Source organism: Tursiops truncatus, chromosome 15, assembly GCF_011762595.2.
Source record: "Tursiops truncatus isolate mTurTru1 chromosome 15, mTurTru1.mat.Y, whole genome shotgun sequence".
Taxonomy (NCBI): Eukaryota; Metazoa; Chordata; class Mammalia; order Artiodactyla; family Delphinidae; genus Tursiops; species Tursiops truncatus.
The window spans coordinates 38,751,352-38,770,846 of NC_047048.1; the positions used below are offsets into that span (position 1 = coordinate 38,751,352).

The 19,495-nt window shown below is 46.6% G+C and overlaps 1 protein-coding gene across 1 annotated transcript in view; it reads right to left on the reverse strand.

Moving 5' to 3' along the window:
- Window positions 1-12,520, reverse strand: part of BFSP1 (beaded filament structural protein 1) — a 37,591-nt gene extending 25,071 nt beyond the window's left edge. The window contains exons 1-2 of the mRNA XM_073792581.1: window positions 12,073-12,520; window positions 7,242-7,302 (exon numbers count right to left, since the gene is read on the reverse strand). Of these exons, the coding sequence (XP_073648682.1) occupies window positions 7,242-7,302; window positions 12,073-12,446 (435 nt within the window). The 5' untranslated portion in view covers window positions 12,447-12,520. The remainder of the gene's footprint in view (window positions 1-7,241; window positions 7,303-12,072) is intronic.
- Between the last annotated feature and the right edge of the window lie 6,975 nt (window positions 12,521-19,495).

Genomic DNA, 19,495 nt, shown 5'->3' on the forward strand with positions numbered 1-19,495 from the left:
AACTAAGACCCGGTGCAACCAAATTAAGTAATTAAAAAAAAAATAGAAGGGACCCTAAAGGTCATTGGTCCTCACACTTTTTAAAGCCACATGTGTCGTCCTTCAAACGAAATATCCCAGGGAAGCCAACATACAGAAGGAAAGCAGAGATGTGCTTCTCAAAGGACAGGACGGGGGACAGGAACCCCGATCGGCTGGCAACCCTCCTCCCTCAGAGGCCCTTCAGCAAATCCATGGAACCCGAGGACTCTGACAAACGCAGCTCAGAAACTGGAGTCTCACCTTACGGACGGGGAGATATCGCAGCAGTGGGCCGTTCAGCTAGTTAACAGAGGTTAACTGGAGATAATGGGAATGCGATCTTCCCTCTACTAGTCAGGAGTTGAGGGCTGAGTCCTGACCCTGTCCTGCAAGGTGCTTGCTGTTCGTCCCCCACCTCCCTCTCAGGGTCAAGCCAAACAACCGCTCTTAGGTCCCATCAGCCAACCTTTAAAACAGTGACACTCCCAAAAGTGAGTTGCTGCCGCTGGAATGTGCAGTTGCTGATCCGGGGAGAATTCGTTTGGAAGGGTTTTCTTTTGTTTGCACCAGAACTCAGAAATGTGTAGACGCTTGTGTTTTTATTATGCTTTTGGATGCTGTCAGCTGCATTTTCCAAAGCTCCACCCTCCGAAGCGTCTAGATTTTTCCAAATCGAGACTCTGGGCCAATATTCTAATTTTAGAAAACACTCCAGCCCTGATACTGTGTATGGTTTCATCGAGGCCAGTGGTTCTCAAAGTGTGGTCCCTGGACCACACCATCTGGAAATGATTAGAAACGTAAAAAATCTGGTGGATCCCAGACCTACCGGATCAGAATTTCTGGGGTGGAGGCCCAGGAATCTGTGTTTTAACATGCCCTCCAGGTGATTCTGATGCACAGGAAGTTTCAGAACCGCTAGCCTAGACGATTTTTGAGAAAGTAACTGAAGAAATAACTAGAGTCCTATATACCCTTGAAAAATCAGCCTTGCCAACCCAGTCACAGAGGTGCTGGAAATCCATTAAAAACCCAACTGTCTGTATCCACACGCAGCCCCAAATCCAGCCCAACTAAAAAAATAAACAAAAACAAAACAAAAAAAAAACAACTGCTAAAGAATGGGTATTCAAATTCATTAAGATTTCTAGTTAATTAGGGTTTGATTAAAAAAAACACCTACTGGGCTTCCCTGGTGGCGCAGTGGTTGAGAGTCCGCCTGCTGATGCAGGGGACACGGGTTCGTGCCCCGGTCCGGGAAGATCCCACATGTCGCGGAGCGGCTGGGCCCGTGAGCCATGGCCGCTGAGCCTGCGCGTCTGGAGCCTGTGCTCCGCAACAGGAGAGGCCACGACAGTGAGAGGCCTGCGTACCGCAAAAAAATAAAAAAACACCTACTTCAATCCTGGACGTCAAAAACCTTTCCAAAAGTGTTAGAGCTGCTTTCCTTCCAGGGCGCACGCTGACCTGGAGGAGCTGGGCACGTCCCTCCACTCCCCACCCTCCCTCTTCCCACCACCTTGTCTTCCTCGACTCCACTCTCACCCTCTGCATCCTTCCTCACGCTTCCTCTGCCTTCTGTTCTTCCAGCCGCCCACCGCCAGCCTCCTCCTACACTCTTCTTCCCCAGATGGCTCTCCTCTTCTCCAGAAGTTCATTTCCAGCCTCAGAGGAATTCCTGGACGTATGAAGGCTTGTAGCCCTGAAATCAAAAGCTTCGTGCCCCATCCTTTCACCCCCCCCCCCGAACTCCCCTGCCTCTTGCTCCTTTCCAGACACGTTTAAGATACACGACTTACATGGAAAAGCACATACGGCAGCTTTAGGTATTTTCTAAAATTGTTTTCCAGTGAAAGCATTCGACTAGCACCTACATTATTTTCAAATTGGCAATATACATAATGAGTCCTAGAGATTAGCCAAACCCAAATATTTTAAAGTCATCAGTTCTAGGGACTTCCCTGGTGGTCCAGTGGTTAAGATTCTGTGCTCCCGATGCAGGGGACCCGGGTTCAATCCCTGGTCGGGGAACTAGATCCCACATGCTGCAACTAAAGATCCTGCGTGCCGCAACTAAAGACCTGGCTCAGCCAAAATAAATACTTTCTTTTAAAAAAAGTCATCAGTTCTAATAACTTTTAATGGAGTATAATCTGTAAAAATACTGAATCACTATGTTGTACACCTAAAACTAATAGTGGGAATCAACTATACTTCAATAAAAAATTAAGAATAAAAAACAAAAAAAAATGTCAATAGACAAAGATAAAATAAAAGTCACCAGGAATGCTGACCACATCCAAAGGCTGAAAATCTGAATAACTTTGGCCCGAGTATGTAAGTAGTATGTTGAGGAATTTATTTCATTTCCAAGTGCATAGCAACGAGCGGCTTGCCTTAACCTATGTGGCTGTTAATACAAGCACTCTGCTCTGGAGGTTTAATTACCTGGGCAGTATACATAGATGGCAGCTTTATGAACATGGTGGCAACCAGTCCTGTCCATACATTGTGATATTTTCCAAGCCAGACTCAAAGACTGGGTCAGAGATTCCTAGTGTACCCCATTTCACACGGCCACACCCAGGGATCAATCCCTTCCAAAGGGACCAAAGGAAACGGACATTAGGCTGCGTTGACAGTCAAAACCCAGATGATGTGATGTCTGTAGATATTCAAAGCTTTGTCAACTAAAATCAGTGATATGACCGACAGCCAACAAGATGTGAATTCTACTGTACCATTTCACCTCCTTCTTCTCCAGTGACCATCTCAGTGGACAGAGAACCTGAAGGTCCAGCTGGCTGACCCTTGAGCGGCTGTCTTAATTTGAGTTTTCAGAAACAGACCCCGAGGCAAGGACTGGGAAAGGGTCCCTTATCTGAGAGGTAATCCCAGGAGCACTGGAAGGGGTGGGGTAGTGATACAGGGAAAAGAACAAAGCCAATAAAGGTGTGGAATGAGTGGGTTTCCACTGTGGGCAATGGGCTCAGTCCTGCTGGGGATCCCCCAGGAGACTGGGAAACTCACCTCTGAACTGTCGGGACGAAGGATGGGCCAGCCAGGGACTCAGCCACCCCCTCCTGTCCCCCAGTGGCTGAGGGTCGCCCCTGGGGTGCTAATGCCCACACTTCTGGACTGTGCCCCCTGCCACTGCAGACGTTCCCAAGCTAGACAGATGCAGGAAGCTGCCAGCAGGCTCAGCATCTCTATGTGACATTGAGGGCGGCCTGGGGGGATGGACAGGGCACCAACATCTAATGGGAAGTGGCCACCTTCACCCAGAGACTCCGGCTCTGCGTCTGTCTCCTGAGAGACAGCGGTTCCCTGACTGTCCTTGGGAGGGAAAGAATGAGCCTTGGACACAGAGCACCTGGCTCTTGCCCACACCTGCCGCGGGTGGGCTGTGGGTCTCTGAAGTCGTTTAGCCTCAGCTAGGGTGAGTTCCCCCCTGACAGAGGGGCGATCGGACCGGGTTATCTGAGGGTAAAATAAACAAAATCCAAAAGGCTGTTCCGAGGCTCCCGTGAGCTAGTGCAGGGACCTCCCGATTCACTGTATTTGCATCCTGTGCCTGTGATTTCTGCTACATCCAAAATCTTCTACTATTACTCACCCCGTATTTTTTTCAAATTGATTCATGTTTATTGACATGCATTTAAAAAGAAACTTTTTTTTAATGTCACCTGCTATAGAGAAAAGGTTGTCATAAAAATAAATTCACAGCTATTAAAAAGCTGTTCCAGGGGCTTCCCTGGTGGCGCAGTGGTTGAGAGTCCACCTGCCGATGCAGGGGACGCGGGTTTGTGCCCCGGTCTGGGAGGATCCCACATGCCGCAGAGCGGCTGGGCCCGTGAGCCGTGGCCGCTGAGCCTGCACGTCCGGAGCCTGTGCTCCACAACGGGAGAGGCCACAACAGTGAGAGGCCCGCGTACCGCAAAAAAAAAAAAAAAAAAAAAAAAAGGTGTTCCTCCACGCACTCCCACTCCACCAGGGGTACGCAGCCACTTCCCGAGAAAACTAAGCTGGCGTCCATCACATCGCGTGACCTGTAATAACAACTGTAACAGGCAGATCACGTGCATTATTATGTCATTTAACTCTCACCAGGCATGCAGACGGACACCTGCTCCTATGGTGGTGGGAACTAGCATTGCTCCCATTTTCCAGACGAAGAAGCTGAACCTCAGAGAGGGATACTGAGCGACAGCGTGAAGGGTCTTGCTAGCAGGCTACCCTCCTGTTGTGGATGGCACAGTTCTTGTGGGGAGAAGTGTCTTTCCCTGGACCCGGGAACAGCCACGCCGATGTGCTGCCCCCGCCCGCCCGCGTGCTTGGTCCCATCTTTCCCCAGAACCTTCGTAACATTCTCACGGGACTCATACCCCAATTGTCCACACGCTACATCACAGTATGACGGGGGGAAATGGTGGAATGCCTTTCCCCTATTTTTCATTTTCTTTCTACTGTCTTATTTTTCTACTGGGAATAGGCATTGCTTTTGTAATAAGAGAGAGAAAAAAAAAACCAGAAGATTTGAGCTTGTTTTTAAATCCAGTGTCACTTGCCGCCAAAGGTAAAAAGAAGGACTAAGTTCTTTCTCTCTCTTCTTCAAGGAATGCCCAGGATGGTACCACGTGAGCAACAACCTTTGGGCCCAGTCCAGAGAGAGCCCTGCTTGCAGGGAGGACAAACAGTCACAAAGCAAAACGAGGTGTGCTGCGGAGGGGCTGAACTGGCACCTAAAGGCGAAGGGTGTCAGGTGCCCCTGTTCCTGAAGGCCTCGGCCGATGGACAAGACGGCGGCCCCACCTGCCAGCCTGGAATCGCCACCAAAACACAAATGGGGGTGAGCCACAAGTGTCAGCTGAGAGCTGAGTGAGGGCAAATGCTAATAAGGCCCCAATCCATGCAGACTTCCAGCAGGCCTTGGGTCCTTGAAACCCAGCTCAGCACACGGCCAGTCATGAGCTGTGTGCTTAGGGCTCCGCTGCAGGACACCCTCCCCGCCATCTCTGTGCTCACTTCTGTGTGCCCATCTGTTCCACTGGCCTGAGACAGTCCAGCTTCTAACAGTCGACCTGCGTAATTACTGACAGCATCAGCTTCACACAGTGTCCCGAGTTGGACAATACATTAGATGCTCACACAGAGATGGTCACAGAAATATCATACAGTCAGTAACATACACAAAGCAATATTCAGTGTCCCTAGAGTGTAGTTCTGGCTTTCCCACCGACTAGCGGAATAATCCTAGACAACAGACGTTGGACGAAGCCAGGAAATTAGTGGCAAACACTCCGAGCTAACCCTGAGCTAACCCTGACTGTCTGAAGTTGCCTGGGCTTCCTGTGGAGAAGAATCTTATTTTTTTTTCATTTATTTTATTGAAATATAGTTCATTTACAATGTTGCATTAATTTCTGCTGTACAGCAAAGTGATTCGGTTATACACATATATACATTTTTTTTCACATTCTTTCATGGTTTATCACAGGATATTGAATACAGTTCCCTGTGCTCTACAGTAGGACCTTGTTGTTTATCCAACCTATATATACTAGTTTGCATCTGCTAACCCCAAACTCCCAATCCATCCCTCCACCACCACCCCCCTCCCCCTTGGCAACCACAAGTCAGTTCTCTATGTCTGTGCGTCTGTTTCTGTTTCATAGATAGGTTCATTTGTGTCATACTTTAGATTCCACATATAAGCAATATCATATGATATTTGTCTTTCTCTTTCTGACTTACTTCACTGAGTATGATAATCTCTAGGTCCAACCGTGTTGCTGCAAATGGCATTATTTCATTTTTTTTATAGCTGAGTAGTATTCTGTTGTATATAAATACCACATCTTCTTTATCCATTCATCTGTTGATGGACACTTAGGTTGTTTCCATGTCTTGGTTATTGTAAATAGTGCTGCTATGAACACTGGGGTGCATGTATCTTTTTGAATTAGAGTTTTGTCCGGATGTATGACCAGGAGTGGGATTGCTGGATCATACGGCAACCAGGTGGAGAAGAATCTTAAGGCCACATCTGGGCGCAGCAGGGAAGGGTGATCGATTTTATCAGCAATGAGGTTAGGGGTGGGGAACGGGGAAGGGGGAAGGCAGCCAGGTACCCTGAACAAGCAACCCTTTAAATAACCAGTTCCCATAGGTCCTTCCCCTCTGATATCTGAGCTCTGAAATAATCAGAAAAGGATAATGCTTACAGCTCTTTGCCATCCCTGGTTTCGTCCAACCTCTGTGGTCCACAGTTATTCTGCTATCTGGTAGTCAAGTTCTCCTGGCTACAGCAGAAAATCCAATCAGTTAGGATGGTGATGGAGGATCCAAAGAAGGAAACTGCCCCTGCAAAGAACAACTCCACCCAACCTCTGCAGGAAGGTCTCCAGCAAGAAGCTAAGAATCCTGGTGCCTCGCACATGGCGACTGTTCATGCTTCAAGTGTGAGGAGCTTGAGGGTAAAAGGAAATTTCGTCCTCTATTCTCTTGAGACTTTCCCTGGGGAGGAGTAATCTCAAGACTTTTAGCCAACAGGATAAGGTAGCATTGCCTCCAGATAACCACCGTCCGGAGCAGGTTCCCTCCTAAGTTAGGTGCAGACAACAGCCAGTCCCTGTAACGCTGGCCCATTTTGATAGCCAAGCAAACCAATGAGCTTAACCGTCTAGGGATCTCTCACGAGCTCATTTAGCTTGTGGTAGAGGAGTGTGTGTGGGTGTGTGCATTCACTCACAAAGATTTAGTTGAAATTACAAAGTCAAGAAGGAGAGTGACACACAGACATAGAGAACAGACTTGTGGTTGCCAAGGGGGAGGGAGGTGGTGGGGGAGGGATGCAGTGGGAGTTTGGGGTCAGCAGATGCAAACTAGTGTATATAGGATGGATAAACAACAAGATCCTACTGTAGAGCACAGGGAACTATATTCAGTATCCTGTGATAAACCATAATGGAAAAGAATATGAAAAAGAATGTATCTATGTGCATAACTGAGTCACTTTGCCGTACAGCAGAAATTAACACAACATTGTAAGTCAACTATACCTCATTAAAATAAATTTTTTAAGAAAGAAGGAGAATGACAGCAAAAGAAATAGGGGAATCCTGGAAGAACACAAAGAGGAAGCGCGCGAAACAACCGTTCAGCCGTTTAGCTCCGTCTTGCCGTGAATCTACTCAAACCCAAGGACGGGCTCAGCTCACCTTGTTTAGCCGTTTGAGCATGTCTTTCAGCAGCAGCTGACACTCACACTCATTTTCATACCTGCAGATGGGACACAGAAGGGAGAGTTGGGCAGCTTCTGTGATCCGGTACGTGTGGTCACACAATCAGCATTCAATTAACCTGAGTCCTACCCCCTCTCATTAAGGGAAGCAGGAGCTGAGGCTGCATGTTGGAGCCCACTCCTTCCCAACCTTCTGCACATCCCTGCACATGCAGGAAGTGCCGCCAGTGGCCCCATAGATGGACAGGAGTCTCCCGGCCCGGAGTCCCAGCCCCAGCCCCCCAGTGCCCCCTCCCAGCCACTCGAAGACGCAGGAATCAGATCCCAGCACACCTGTACCCCAAGTGCAGTGGCAGCACAGAGACTGGGAGGCTGTACTAACGATCTGTTACATCAAACAACACTAACCTGACCTGGTCCGGATACCCTATGCTATTGTATTTATCATCACGTGTCAGCTTTTCTGGGTTACGCCATTTAATCCTCACAAAATCCTGGAATACAGCAGTTCCTGTTACCCCCTCGGGAAAGACGAGGAAACCGAGGTTGAGAAACTGGCCCGAGGCCTCCGCAGGTGCTCCTGGCACTTCACCCGCATCTGTGCGGCCTTGCCCTGCACACCAGGGGCCTCCTGTGGGCTGGCAGGCAGGGCAGGCTGGACGGGTCAGAGAGTCAGTGCCCCTGGGAGCAGCCTGCAAGCTCTGACAGGGCGAGTGGGTACGTACACACCCTGGCTCCCTGGCCCTCAGCTGGGATCACTGAGGTGTGCTCTCCACCCTGCAGGTGGCCTCCAGTGGCCATGCAGGTAACTTGCCGGGTGACGCACTCAGTGTTGGCTCCTTTCCCTTCCTGCCTATAACCTCCTCACTCCGCAGCTGGCGCTCCCTGATGCCACCTCCCAAATAAGCGACTTTCTCAGGCTCGGCTTCAAGAACTCCAAACTAAGAGAGGGGTGCAGGACTCAGATGTGAGTCTGACAACAAAACTGTGTCCTGACAGCCACACCATGCTGCCTGGGTAGAGCAGGGACACCCTCAAAGTTAAACATACACAAGACTAATAAAGCAGCAGATACTAGGAGCAGGTGTATTTTTTTCCTCCTAGTCGACTTCTTCCCTGGACTTCTAAAAAAATGGTAAAGATCAAGGAAGCAGAGAGACCCCAGAAATCATTCCGGTCAAAACGAGTTTCCTTCTAGGGGGGAATTTCACCCCCTGAAGAAAAAGAGAAAGCCCCTTCCCAAATGACCCCCGACCTCGTTCCCTGCAAGCTGTCCCCAATATCCATTCTAACAGGACTTAGAGCCCATCATGTTTGGTGGCCACAGGGCTGCCTAGAAGGGAGACTGCATTTCCCAGCCTTCCTTGCAGCTCAGTGTGGTCCTGACCAATGGGATGTAAGCATGTCTGTGGCCCCTTCCAGGTATCTGCGGTACGAGATGGTGCAGGTGTGTCTTTCTGCATCCCTTCCTCCTGCACCTGAAACAGGGATGCCACAAAGCATCGCCTTCTGTGTCCCTGTACACCCATGCCATGGGTCAAGTCAAGGACTTTATACTGTGACAGGTGCTGGGAAATCGTGCCTCAGAATGAAAAGTCTTGACTTCAGGGAAGAACATGAGGTATAGGAACACTGTTCTAAGTGTTTCCAGTTCTAGAGCCACCTAAGCAGCTCAGCTATAACCAGTAAGCAAAATATATTTGCATCAGTTTTACCTTTCACACCAAGATGTCACATTTAACAGTTTCTTTTCTGTGTGCCTCTAATGGAGCCAGAAATGATGTTTTTTAATGTTTAATTAGCTTTAAGAATAAAACTGTTAACAAAATCTAATTTTCTCATCGCTTCTTCCTGCTAGAAACATCAAGAATTTCTGTAGCTTAAAAACATATTTAATAAACAACATATTAATGCGATTTTCATGCTTAGACAAGCCTAGATATTTTATTACAGATGAGTGATTTCATTATAAAGAGTTCATTGTAAGAATTCATGATATATTCATAGAAGTGAATATAAAAGTGAATTCATAAAGTGGAAAAAACCACTTTGGCTTCAATTACCTGATTGTTTTACAGGATTATTTTTGGTTTTCAGCGATTTGGATAATTGACTCTATTCATCATTGTATTTTGGTAGTTTTGTTTTTATTTTATTTAGTTTTTATTTTATTTAGCCTTTGTTTGATGTTCTGAAGACCTGATTTTGAAATCATTCAACTACCCAGGTAAAGAACATACCTAACAAGGCTGCATGCACCTTCCTATTTCTGCATTAATTTCACCTGGTTCTGGCTAATCATCACCTCACCTCTGGAATTAAACCAATCTCGGTGTGTGTACCCATGCATGTAGATGGGTCTGATTTTTATAATGATTTTCAAGTCCCACTACTCAAGTTAAAACATCAAAACTTCTCCAAGGGGGCAATGGGAGGGAATAAATTAAAGAGAATTATCAAATAAATCACAGCGCCTGAAGGGTCGGCTCCACGATGGACATACAACTCAGAGCCAAGTGAAATCAGGAGGACTCATCATGGCCACTCCTCCAACGAGGGCTCCTGGGAGTCATGCCGGCCCAGCCATATCACAGCTGACTGTGGCCCAAGGACCAGGTAAAGGCCATTTGGGGATCGGAGGTACTCTGATGACCCATGGAACTGCCCTGGGTGTCAACCAGCATTCACTTCCATTCTCTTTAGGGAACATAGCTTAGTATGAATGAAGTCCTACGTTTGGGCCTCACTCCACAGGAGTCCAAGGACAGCTTCTCTCTAAGACACAGTGTTCTGGAAAGGGTATGGGCCTAGGGTGAAAAACCCAAGTTCAAGTCCTGCCACCCACAGGCCCTCTGCAAGCCTCAGTTTTCCCTTGAAAGGCCACAGGGATTTTCAGGTGCATTCTTCCAGCTGCAAACCTATTTCTGTGGATCAAAACCAGAAACAGGGATTTCCCTGGCGGTCCAGTGGTTAGGACGCCATGCTTCCACTGCAGGGGGCACGGGTTTGATCCCTGGTCGGGGAAATAAGATCCCACATGTGCAATTTGGCCAAAAAAAAAAAGAAAAGAAAAGAAAAACAGAAGGACTGATGGGAATGGAATCGGTGCTCATGATCTGATAAATATGCTCAGTACCCAATGCTGAATATCCTGCCCACGACTGGGGTTGAGAATGCGGAACTCAAACACAACGCACTTTTGAAGAAAACCCTCTGGCTACCCTAGACCAGAGGTCCTCAAACCTGGCTGTTCACTGCAATCACCAGTGGAGCTCATTAAATATAAAAAACCCGGGCCCCACTTGAGGTCCAGGATGGGGCCTGCACATCTGTATTTTTTAATTAATTTATATAATTTTTAAACAGATAAATCTCTTACATGGTTAGAGACTTTTTTAAATGACAGAAAAAGGTAAAAGTCTCCCTCTCACCTCTGCTCCTACTTCCTTATTCCCATAGGTAACCAGTGTTACGAGGTTTTTGTGTGTGTGCTTGTGTCGTCTTTTTTCTTATGCAAGCAAAAACTCTCTACTCTGACCCCCGTCTTCTTAAAAGAGATGATAACACGCTACTTTTTTTCACAATTGCACAGTATTCCATTGCATGAATGAATTACAATTTTATAACCTGACTCCTATTAACAGGCCTTCAGGTTGGTCCCAGGCCTTTGCTATTGCAGATCACGCTGCAGTGGATATCCTGGTGGACATGCCCTTTGACACCTCCTGGAGTGAGTATCAGAGGGTAAATTCCCTGAAGTGCCCAGCTGAATCAAAGCGCACACCCATTTATCACCTGGAAAGATGCTGACAAATTGCTGCGCATCTTTTTTCTTTGAATAGCTTTTTGGGTGATTTTCACACATTATTCAGTCTGTCAAAAGGGGGGACATTGCCCGGAGCAGGACCTCTGAAACTGCAAGGTCGTTAACTTAAACGACGAATCACCTGGGGGTCTTTTTCAGAGTCTGATTCAGGAGCTCTGGGGTGGGCCCAAGAGTCTCCGTTTTTAACAAGATCCTGGGTGATGGCAATGCTGCTGGTCCATGGATCACACTTTGAGGGGCCAGACACTAGCAGGCACACGCTGAAGCAATGTCCAGGTGTCCGCTGTGATGCAGTGAAGGCCGTTAGACTTAGCATGCTCAAGACTTGAATTCCAGTCCCAGTGCAGCGATCCACCAACTGAGTGACCTTGCCCCCAATCTCTACATTGTCTGAACCTCAGTCTCCTCATCTGTAAACTGGGTGCAGTACCGTCTATAACAGGATGAGGCTGTGAGGATTAAATAACATCGACACATCTCAAAAACACTGTGCTGAGCAGGAGCCAGACACATAAGAATATGTCTAGAAGATTCCAGAACAGGCAATAGTAATCTATGGTGACAGAAATCAGAACGCTGGGTGCCTCTGCTTGGGGGGACTGGGGAGAGGGAACCAAAGGCTGGGAAAGGGCAGAAGGTAACTTTCTGGGGTAGAGGAATATCTGGCTTGTTTTAGTAGTTACGTGGGTATCTGTTAATACATTCGTCAAGCTCACTGAGCTACACACTTAAAATCTGTGCATTTCATTGCATGTAACTTAGATCTAGACTCTAAAAGACATTAACAGCAAATTACACGATTTCATGCAAACCGTGACGTGCCACCAAAATGGAAGCTAGTCCTATCTTAGGGAGATGCAGCACGTGCGTGCCTCTGCCGGGATGAAGTCACCGGTCGCCTGGGCCCGAGACGGCCCTCCCACCTCCGGGGGCAGCGCTCTCCCGGCCCGCGCTGCCTCTTTACTCCCACGGCTGCGCTTACTTGCTTCGGAACTCGCAGAGGGCGCGCTGCGCCTCTGCTCCCTGGCGCTCCAACCGGGTGCGCTCGGCGGCCAAATCCCGGGCGCGCTGGCGGTTGCCCTCGACGTGGCGTGCGAGGGCATCCTCGGGGCCGGCCAGCTCGTCCAGGCGCTGGAAGGCGTCCAGCTGCCTCCGCAGGACGGCGTGGCGCTGCTCGAGCGCCCGGGCCCGCTGGACGTGGGCGGCCACGCGCTCGCCGAGCCCCTGCAGCTGCGCCAGGCTCGGCGCAGCCGCCCGGCTCTCCACCAGGCTGTCCGGCTCGACGGGGTGCGGCGCCTCCTCGGCGCGCTCGTACTGCTCCTTGCGGGCCTGGAAGACGTAGCTGCGCCGGTACATGACTCCTCTGCGGGCGAGCGTGCAGCCGGCTCCCAGAGGCCCCTCGTCGAGACAGCAGCGCGCTAAATAAACATCGGAGGCCCCTGGCACGCCGCTGGGACGTTCCAGAGCCGATCAGCTGTTGCTCAGCGCTGCGCCCAGCCTCGGGCAGAACAAAAGAGCGGTCGGCCTGCTTTTGTGCGCTGGATTAGCGGCCCATACAGCTCTGGGGGTTGGAAGGTTACATTGGGCAATGTGGTTTTTGTTTCGTGATTGTTAAAGCCCGTTGTTTTGTGAGTAAATGGAGGGTCAGGAGGACAGGAGAGGCATGCCTTTCTTTTGACTGCTTCCACTGGGAATTGTGAAGGAAGCCCAAGGGAGCTTGTTAAACTTGGACTAGTCGGAGAGCCCAAGGACCCCTGGCTTTGTCTCTTCTCTCTCTTTCAGTCAAGCTCTCAATGCCAGAACTTTTTAACAATACCATTTTCTTTTCTGATTACTTAAGCAATTCTTTTTCGTAATTGCAACATGACATTCAGGACCCCTCCTTATATTAGGGGTTCTTAACCGTGGATGCAAAATCAAATGGCACCTCTGGGTAAATTGTGAGGTGTATTCAGGTAAGTTCTTGCTGATACTTGTGCATGTTTGTAACCAATCTCTTCTTTGTACAATAACTCAGAAAAGTTGTCCTTATTATAATATTATCCTGACTCTCATGGCTTCTGAAAACCTTTCCAGAGTAGGAGATACAAGCAGAACTCCATCAGGACATTGGCATAATAGATTATTTGAACCAAAGAAAAAATTCTTAAAGATTTGATAAATTGGCCAATTCTCAATTACATAATATGAAGGAATTTTTTTTTTGGCCACTATGTTTCATTTTAATTTGTATTATGGAAATAACAAAGCTAGGCTTTGACAAACTTAAAAGTAAATTGTGGGTGTTGAAAGAAATGAATAGCATCTGATCAGAATGTTCCTGAATATAAATATTTTGTCCTATCTCCAGTTTTAAAAATCATTATCAAAAGCCTGTTTTCATAAAAGTAAGGATTAGCAGTGCCATATAATTAACTCTATGGATTGCACATAGTATACTACAAATTAAAGTCATAGTTATCAAAGATCAAGAAAATTACACAGATCTTCGTTGGTTTCTCAGAATTTATTTTTTTCTCCAAAAGGACTACGATAATGGATTCAGTCTGGAATGAATCTATGTAAGGGCCAAAGTTGTGCTGGCAGTGTGGTTATTATTCTATTTTGCTGTCTTAAGCCATCTAAAAATAGATTTTATGATCAAATCAAGGAGCACCAATGAGTATTTTCTATGGTATGGCACACATACACCATGCTGATTGCATGGTAAATTGGTTTCAGGCTTCCTAGAGAGCAAAACCAACGTAGGACAAGAATAATTTATTAAAAAAATCATTCATTCCCTTTGACATCATGTATCAGTCAGCTATTGCTACAGAACAAAATGACCCCGAAACTAAGTAGCAGACAAGAAGTCTTTATCACCCTGTCCCAGGTCTGCAGCTCAGCTGGATAGCTCTTCTGCAAGCTGCAGGTCTTCTGATCAGCTCGTGCATCTCTGCTCCAAATGTCTGCCATCCTCCTAGAGCTTGCAGTGACAGAAAGATGAGAGCAAGCCCAGGCACACAAGATCGTTCTAAGCCCTCGTTGGCATCGCATCTGCTAACATCCCATTAGTCAAAGCAAAGCCCACAGCCACAGCCTCAGTCAAGAGGCATGGTTCACAGAAGGCCATGGCGAGGGTGTGGGTGTGGAACTCTGTCACAATGGAGTGAAGCATTGGGAGGGACCAGCAACCCAGTCTACCGCTCATAGAAATCCCGTTTGAGAAAAACATAAACTTCCAGGAACATAACAAAAGAAAAAATATTATTTCCTTTTAATCCAGTGGAACAAACACTTAGAAAACATCTACTCACAAAGCATCATCTGGAAGAGTTAAATATTGAACAAGGTCAAGTCTCTACCTTTAAGGGGCAGGAGACAAATTCCTACTCAACGAATGAAGACACAAGGAAATCTGGGATAAGTTCTAAAATAGAGATGGTAATAAAACGCTGTGGTTGTATCAAGGCAGCAGCAGTGAGCGGGGCGTGGGCAGGTAGGGAAGTTGCAATTCCAGGCAGAACAGCATGAATGAGATGTGAGTCCTGTGCTCCCCGAACATGGTGAGGTCAAATCGAGGCGGGCATGGCAAGAACGGTCCCACAAGGGTAAGTTCGAAGGCCTCCCATTGGTGGTAGTGGATTGAACATGGGCATGATCTCTACTCCCTCCCCCGAGCCCCACCAAAAATGGCAGCAAAGAATGTTTTTAGATTAAAACTCCACAAAAATAAGGAAGAAAAGAATACAGTGGACAAGATATGTGAACAAATTTTCAGGAGACTGACTAAGCACAGTGGAGAAAGCTAAGAAACCTAAGTGTCTCGGGGGGATGGGAGAGGAAAACAGCTGGTTCATGCAAGAGAACCTCAGAAATCTTAGGAATTGGATGTACCAGATATGGCAGAAGATGGAGGTGAAGGGTAGCGCTACCGAGTCCAAGCTCGTACTGCTCGCCACACGACAGGCCAATAAATGGAGAGGAGAGTTGTTGGGGGAATGCATAGCGACTTTATTCAGAAAGCCAGCAGCCCGAGAAGATGGTGGACTCGTGTCCCAAAGAACCATCTTCCCGAGTTAGAATTCAGGCTTCTTTTACACTAAAAGGGGAGGGAGGGTGGCTGGTTGTTGCAATCCTCTTGGTGCAGGAATCCTTTGTTCTTGCAGCTGTCCAGGTAGGTCTGGTCACAATGCTCCTATAAACCTTCAAGAAGTATTATTCTCTGCCTGCAACTTTTTATCTCTGTATGAATGTTATGCCTTTAAAGGTCAGAGCCTCGAGAATAGATTCTCCTGTGTATTTCAGGCTATAGGCAACATTCTTTTACAAAAGGTGCAGAGCCTGCACGACTAAGCCCCGGCAACAGAGCACAAAGGTTAGAGCTAAAGGAATAGATTCAATATGGAGTCAGGTTTGTTCTCTGTTACAGTAGAGCTGAAACACAAGAGGGTTGCCTGAGAGTCTGCATAGGAGCAGTTAGAATTTCACATCTCCTACCCCACCCTGCACAGTCAGGCAACCACCCAACCCCCATCATGACAGGAGACTGGAAGTTATTCTCCAGCGAAACTGAACAAGACCAAGTTGCCAGGCACAGCCAAGGGTAGAATTATGGCCAGTTGAAGCCGGTGGGAAAGAGAGGCAGCTGCAGGCAGTGGGAGGTGGGCCAGCAAGTCCATCTGGTCCCAGTATGGGCACTGGTAGAAGGGGGATAATCACTTACAGAACGAGGGTCACCATACCTCCCAGTTTACCTGAGACCATCCACGTTTACACCCTTTATCTCAGTGTAAGTGTAGGTGGCACCCACTCTCAAGAGTATCGTGGTTTGTCTGAGAAGGACACAACAAACATCTCATCCTGGCCCTGGATGCATAGCCTGAATCCAACCATATAAGGAAACATCCAGACAAACCCAAAATAAGGAACATTATTAATAAAAATAGACGGGAACAATGTTCTTTAAAATGTTAATATCATAAAAGACAAAGAGAGATGTGGAAAGATTCCAGATTAAAGATGTGACATCCAAATGCAGTACTGATCCTAGACTGGATCCTGTGCTGGAGGAGAAAAGATGCTGTAAGAGCATCACTAGCTCCTTCGGCAAAATCGGAAGATGGACAATAGATTACACCTGTATCAAAGTTAAATTTACTGAAGTTTATGACTACGCCACTGTTAAGTAAAATAATATCTTTATTCTTAGAAAATAGCCTCTGGGGACTTTCCTGGTGGTTCAGTGGTTAAGAATCTACCTTCCAATGCAGGGGACTTAGGTTCGATCCCTGGTCGGGAAACTAAGATCCCACGTGCCGCAGGGCAGCTAAGCCCCGCGCGCCACAACTACTGAGCCTGTGCGCTCTGGAGCCCATGTGCCACAACTAGAGAGAAGCCCGCGTGCCGCAACAAAACATCCTGCGTGCCGCAACTAAGACCTGATGCAGCCAAATAAATAAGTAAATATTAAAAAAGAAAAAGAAAAGAAAACATCCTCTGAACTATTTAGGGGTAAAATGCATGATGTATGTAACTTACCCTCAAATGATTTTTAAAAATTACATGTATAAATATAAACATTAAAATGTATGGAAAGAGAAAGAGAAGGAAAATGGGGCATAATAATAACAATAGGTGAATCTGGGTAAAAGGTATGCGGGTGTTGTTTGTACCATCCTTACATAGTTTGAGATTATTTTCAAAAACATTTGTGAAAAGTGTGATCACCTTATACATTAAGCACTTTGCGGTGTAGACATCTAAGAACTATTCCTTGCTTTACTTTATAGCCGACTAGCTACATAAAAGCAAAGAAAGGGAGAGGGACAGAGGGGAAATGGTTTAGTCAACTGTGCAAAAACAATAGGAGAAAATGGTCTATAACCATTGACCAATTTTAACCATGTGGAATATGTGATGACATAAGTGAAAAAGTTTATAACAAACATGAAGGGAAGCAGATAAAACAAAACACCAGATGCCTAGTGATTATAGTCATATAAAAACATACAGATAATTAGAAATTAGTGTAATATGCCAGGTTTTATGTTCATCACATCTTTTTATTTCCATTTCAAGTTGTTTCAATACATGACACTTTAAAATTTTTTAATTAACACTTTTGTCTGCTGAAAAAATAGGCATAGATGGTTTGCCTTTTAGTCAATTTCATACTCTAGAGGTTTAAGCCTTCCCTTTCAGTTCAGATACATTCTGAGCTGGCTCTGGGCTTTTTATAGACATAAAGGGTAGTGGAGGGGTCCCTGCTTTCTACTAGCTGTGAGGCCTTGAACAATTCAGTTAACCCATTTTCTGAAAAGATGGAATTGAGCTAAGGAATCTCTACCATCTTGCTGCTTGTTATGGGCTGAATTGTGTCCTCTAAAATTCATATGTTGCAGTCCTCACCCCCAATTCCTCAGAATGTGACTGTATTTTGGAGCAGGGCCTTTGAAGAGGTAACTAAGATAAAATGAAGTCATGTGGTTTGGTCCTAATGAAATATGACTGGTGTCCTTATAAGAAGAGGAGATTAGGACACAGATAGGAGCAGAAGGGAAAACCACGCGAAGACACAAAGAAAAGACAGCCGTCTACAAGCCAAGGAGAGAGGCCTCAGAAGAGACCACCCTGACGACACCTTGATCTCGGACTTCCAGCCTCCAGAACTGTGAGAAAATAGACTTCTACCGCTTGAGCCACCCAGTCTGTGGAACTTTGTTGTGGCAGCCCTAGCAATCTAGTAGACGCACTGCCCAAGCATTCTGATCCTGCACGGTCTCCTATTACGGTCCATCCTTTCCCAGGACATACACATGTCTGCCACAAGAGGGCCACACTGCCCTAAGAGTGCCTCCTGGCCCCCAGGGCCACTGCAGACAGCAGAGGGGGCAGCTGGGTGCACAGGTGCACAGCTTGAAGCCTTGCAACCAAACTGGATCAACTCAAAAGGCGAGTCACTCTGGAAAGGCTCGTGTTGAATAAGGTGGCCAGAAACCCTGGAGTGAAAGGGCAAACCTCTGACCACCCCCAATGCCGGCTGCCTTAGACTGGCCTCCCCATCAGCTGTAAAGCAGGCTTGGCTGCTCTGTAAGTGATGCGTCGACACAAAGGAAGAAACACACTCAAAAGCAAGGCTCTCTCTCCAACTGCACGTACGTTGTGGACACTGAAGACCTTCTGGAAAGTGAAGCCACAGATTCACTCACTATCAAAGCCAGAGGGCACTGAGTATCCACCTGCTTTTCTCAGGGCCCAATACAGTAACTGAAGCAAATATCAAATTTGATGACAGATGTATTCCTTGTGGGTTTTGACTGATGGGACCAACAAAAGGCATAACAACTAAATGCACTGCATGATCCTGAATAGGAGTCTAGACCAGAAAAAACAAACAAAAATAGCTGTCCTGGAACATTATTGCGATGATTGATGAAATTTGAATAGATGGCAATATTATGTGTTAAAATGCCTGATTTTGATCATTGTTAAATGGCGTATGAGAAGATGACCTTGTTCTCAGGAAATACATGATGGTTCAAGGGATGATTAGGCACAACAGCCAACTTACTTGCAGTGGTTCAGAAAATAAATAACATATATGCATATGGAATAGACACACATATAAATCAATGTGAATAATAAATAAAACATGGAATAGTAAAGCAAGTAGAGAAAATTGCAAATAATTGGTGGATTTAGGTAAAGGGTATAATGGGAGTACCCTATACTATTCCTGAAACTTTTCTGTAAGTTTGAAATTATAACAAAAGAAAAAGCTACCTTCCAAAATCCCAACCACCTCTGGAAAATTTTTGCTGAGAGTAGATGCTTCTTAATGATAGCAAGAAAATGCAAAAATGCTCCTTTGACTCACCAGATGGTATCATGGGCGCGGTAACCAGGATTTCACTGATGACCAAGGCAGGAGTTTAACACACTAGTGATGAAGGGGTGTTGAGATGTATCTGGATTCACCTCCCCTGAGCACCAGACGACGGGGCACAGCCTTGGAATGTCGTTGAGACACGGTCACACCTACTCATTCATCCTCACTCTGGTTATGCATGAAAAGTGGTCATGCCTGTGACCTCAGGGATGCAGCAATGAGTCATGATCCCAGCAGGCACCATCCTCAGGACCAAGTCTCTTTCACAGTTATAATTTCTTGTGGCTTTCACTCTAGCCATGCTATTCATATTTCTGCTCTGTGCTTGTCTTTAAGATATCATTAAACAGACCTACTGCCATGCTCAAGTTGGGTCAGCCTACATCTCAACCACCCACTTTTGTTTTGGAAATAGATTTCCAAGTGGTTTGATGTATCATCGAGCCACAGTTGGCCAACTGGCATGCTCATTTTGCCCTAAAAGGAAGATGTTCCAGACCCCAATTTGTACCAGTAGGAAATGGATCGCAAG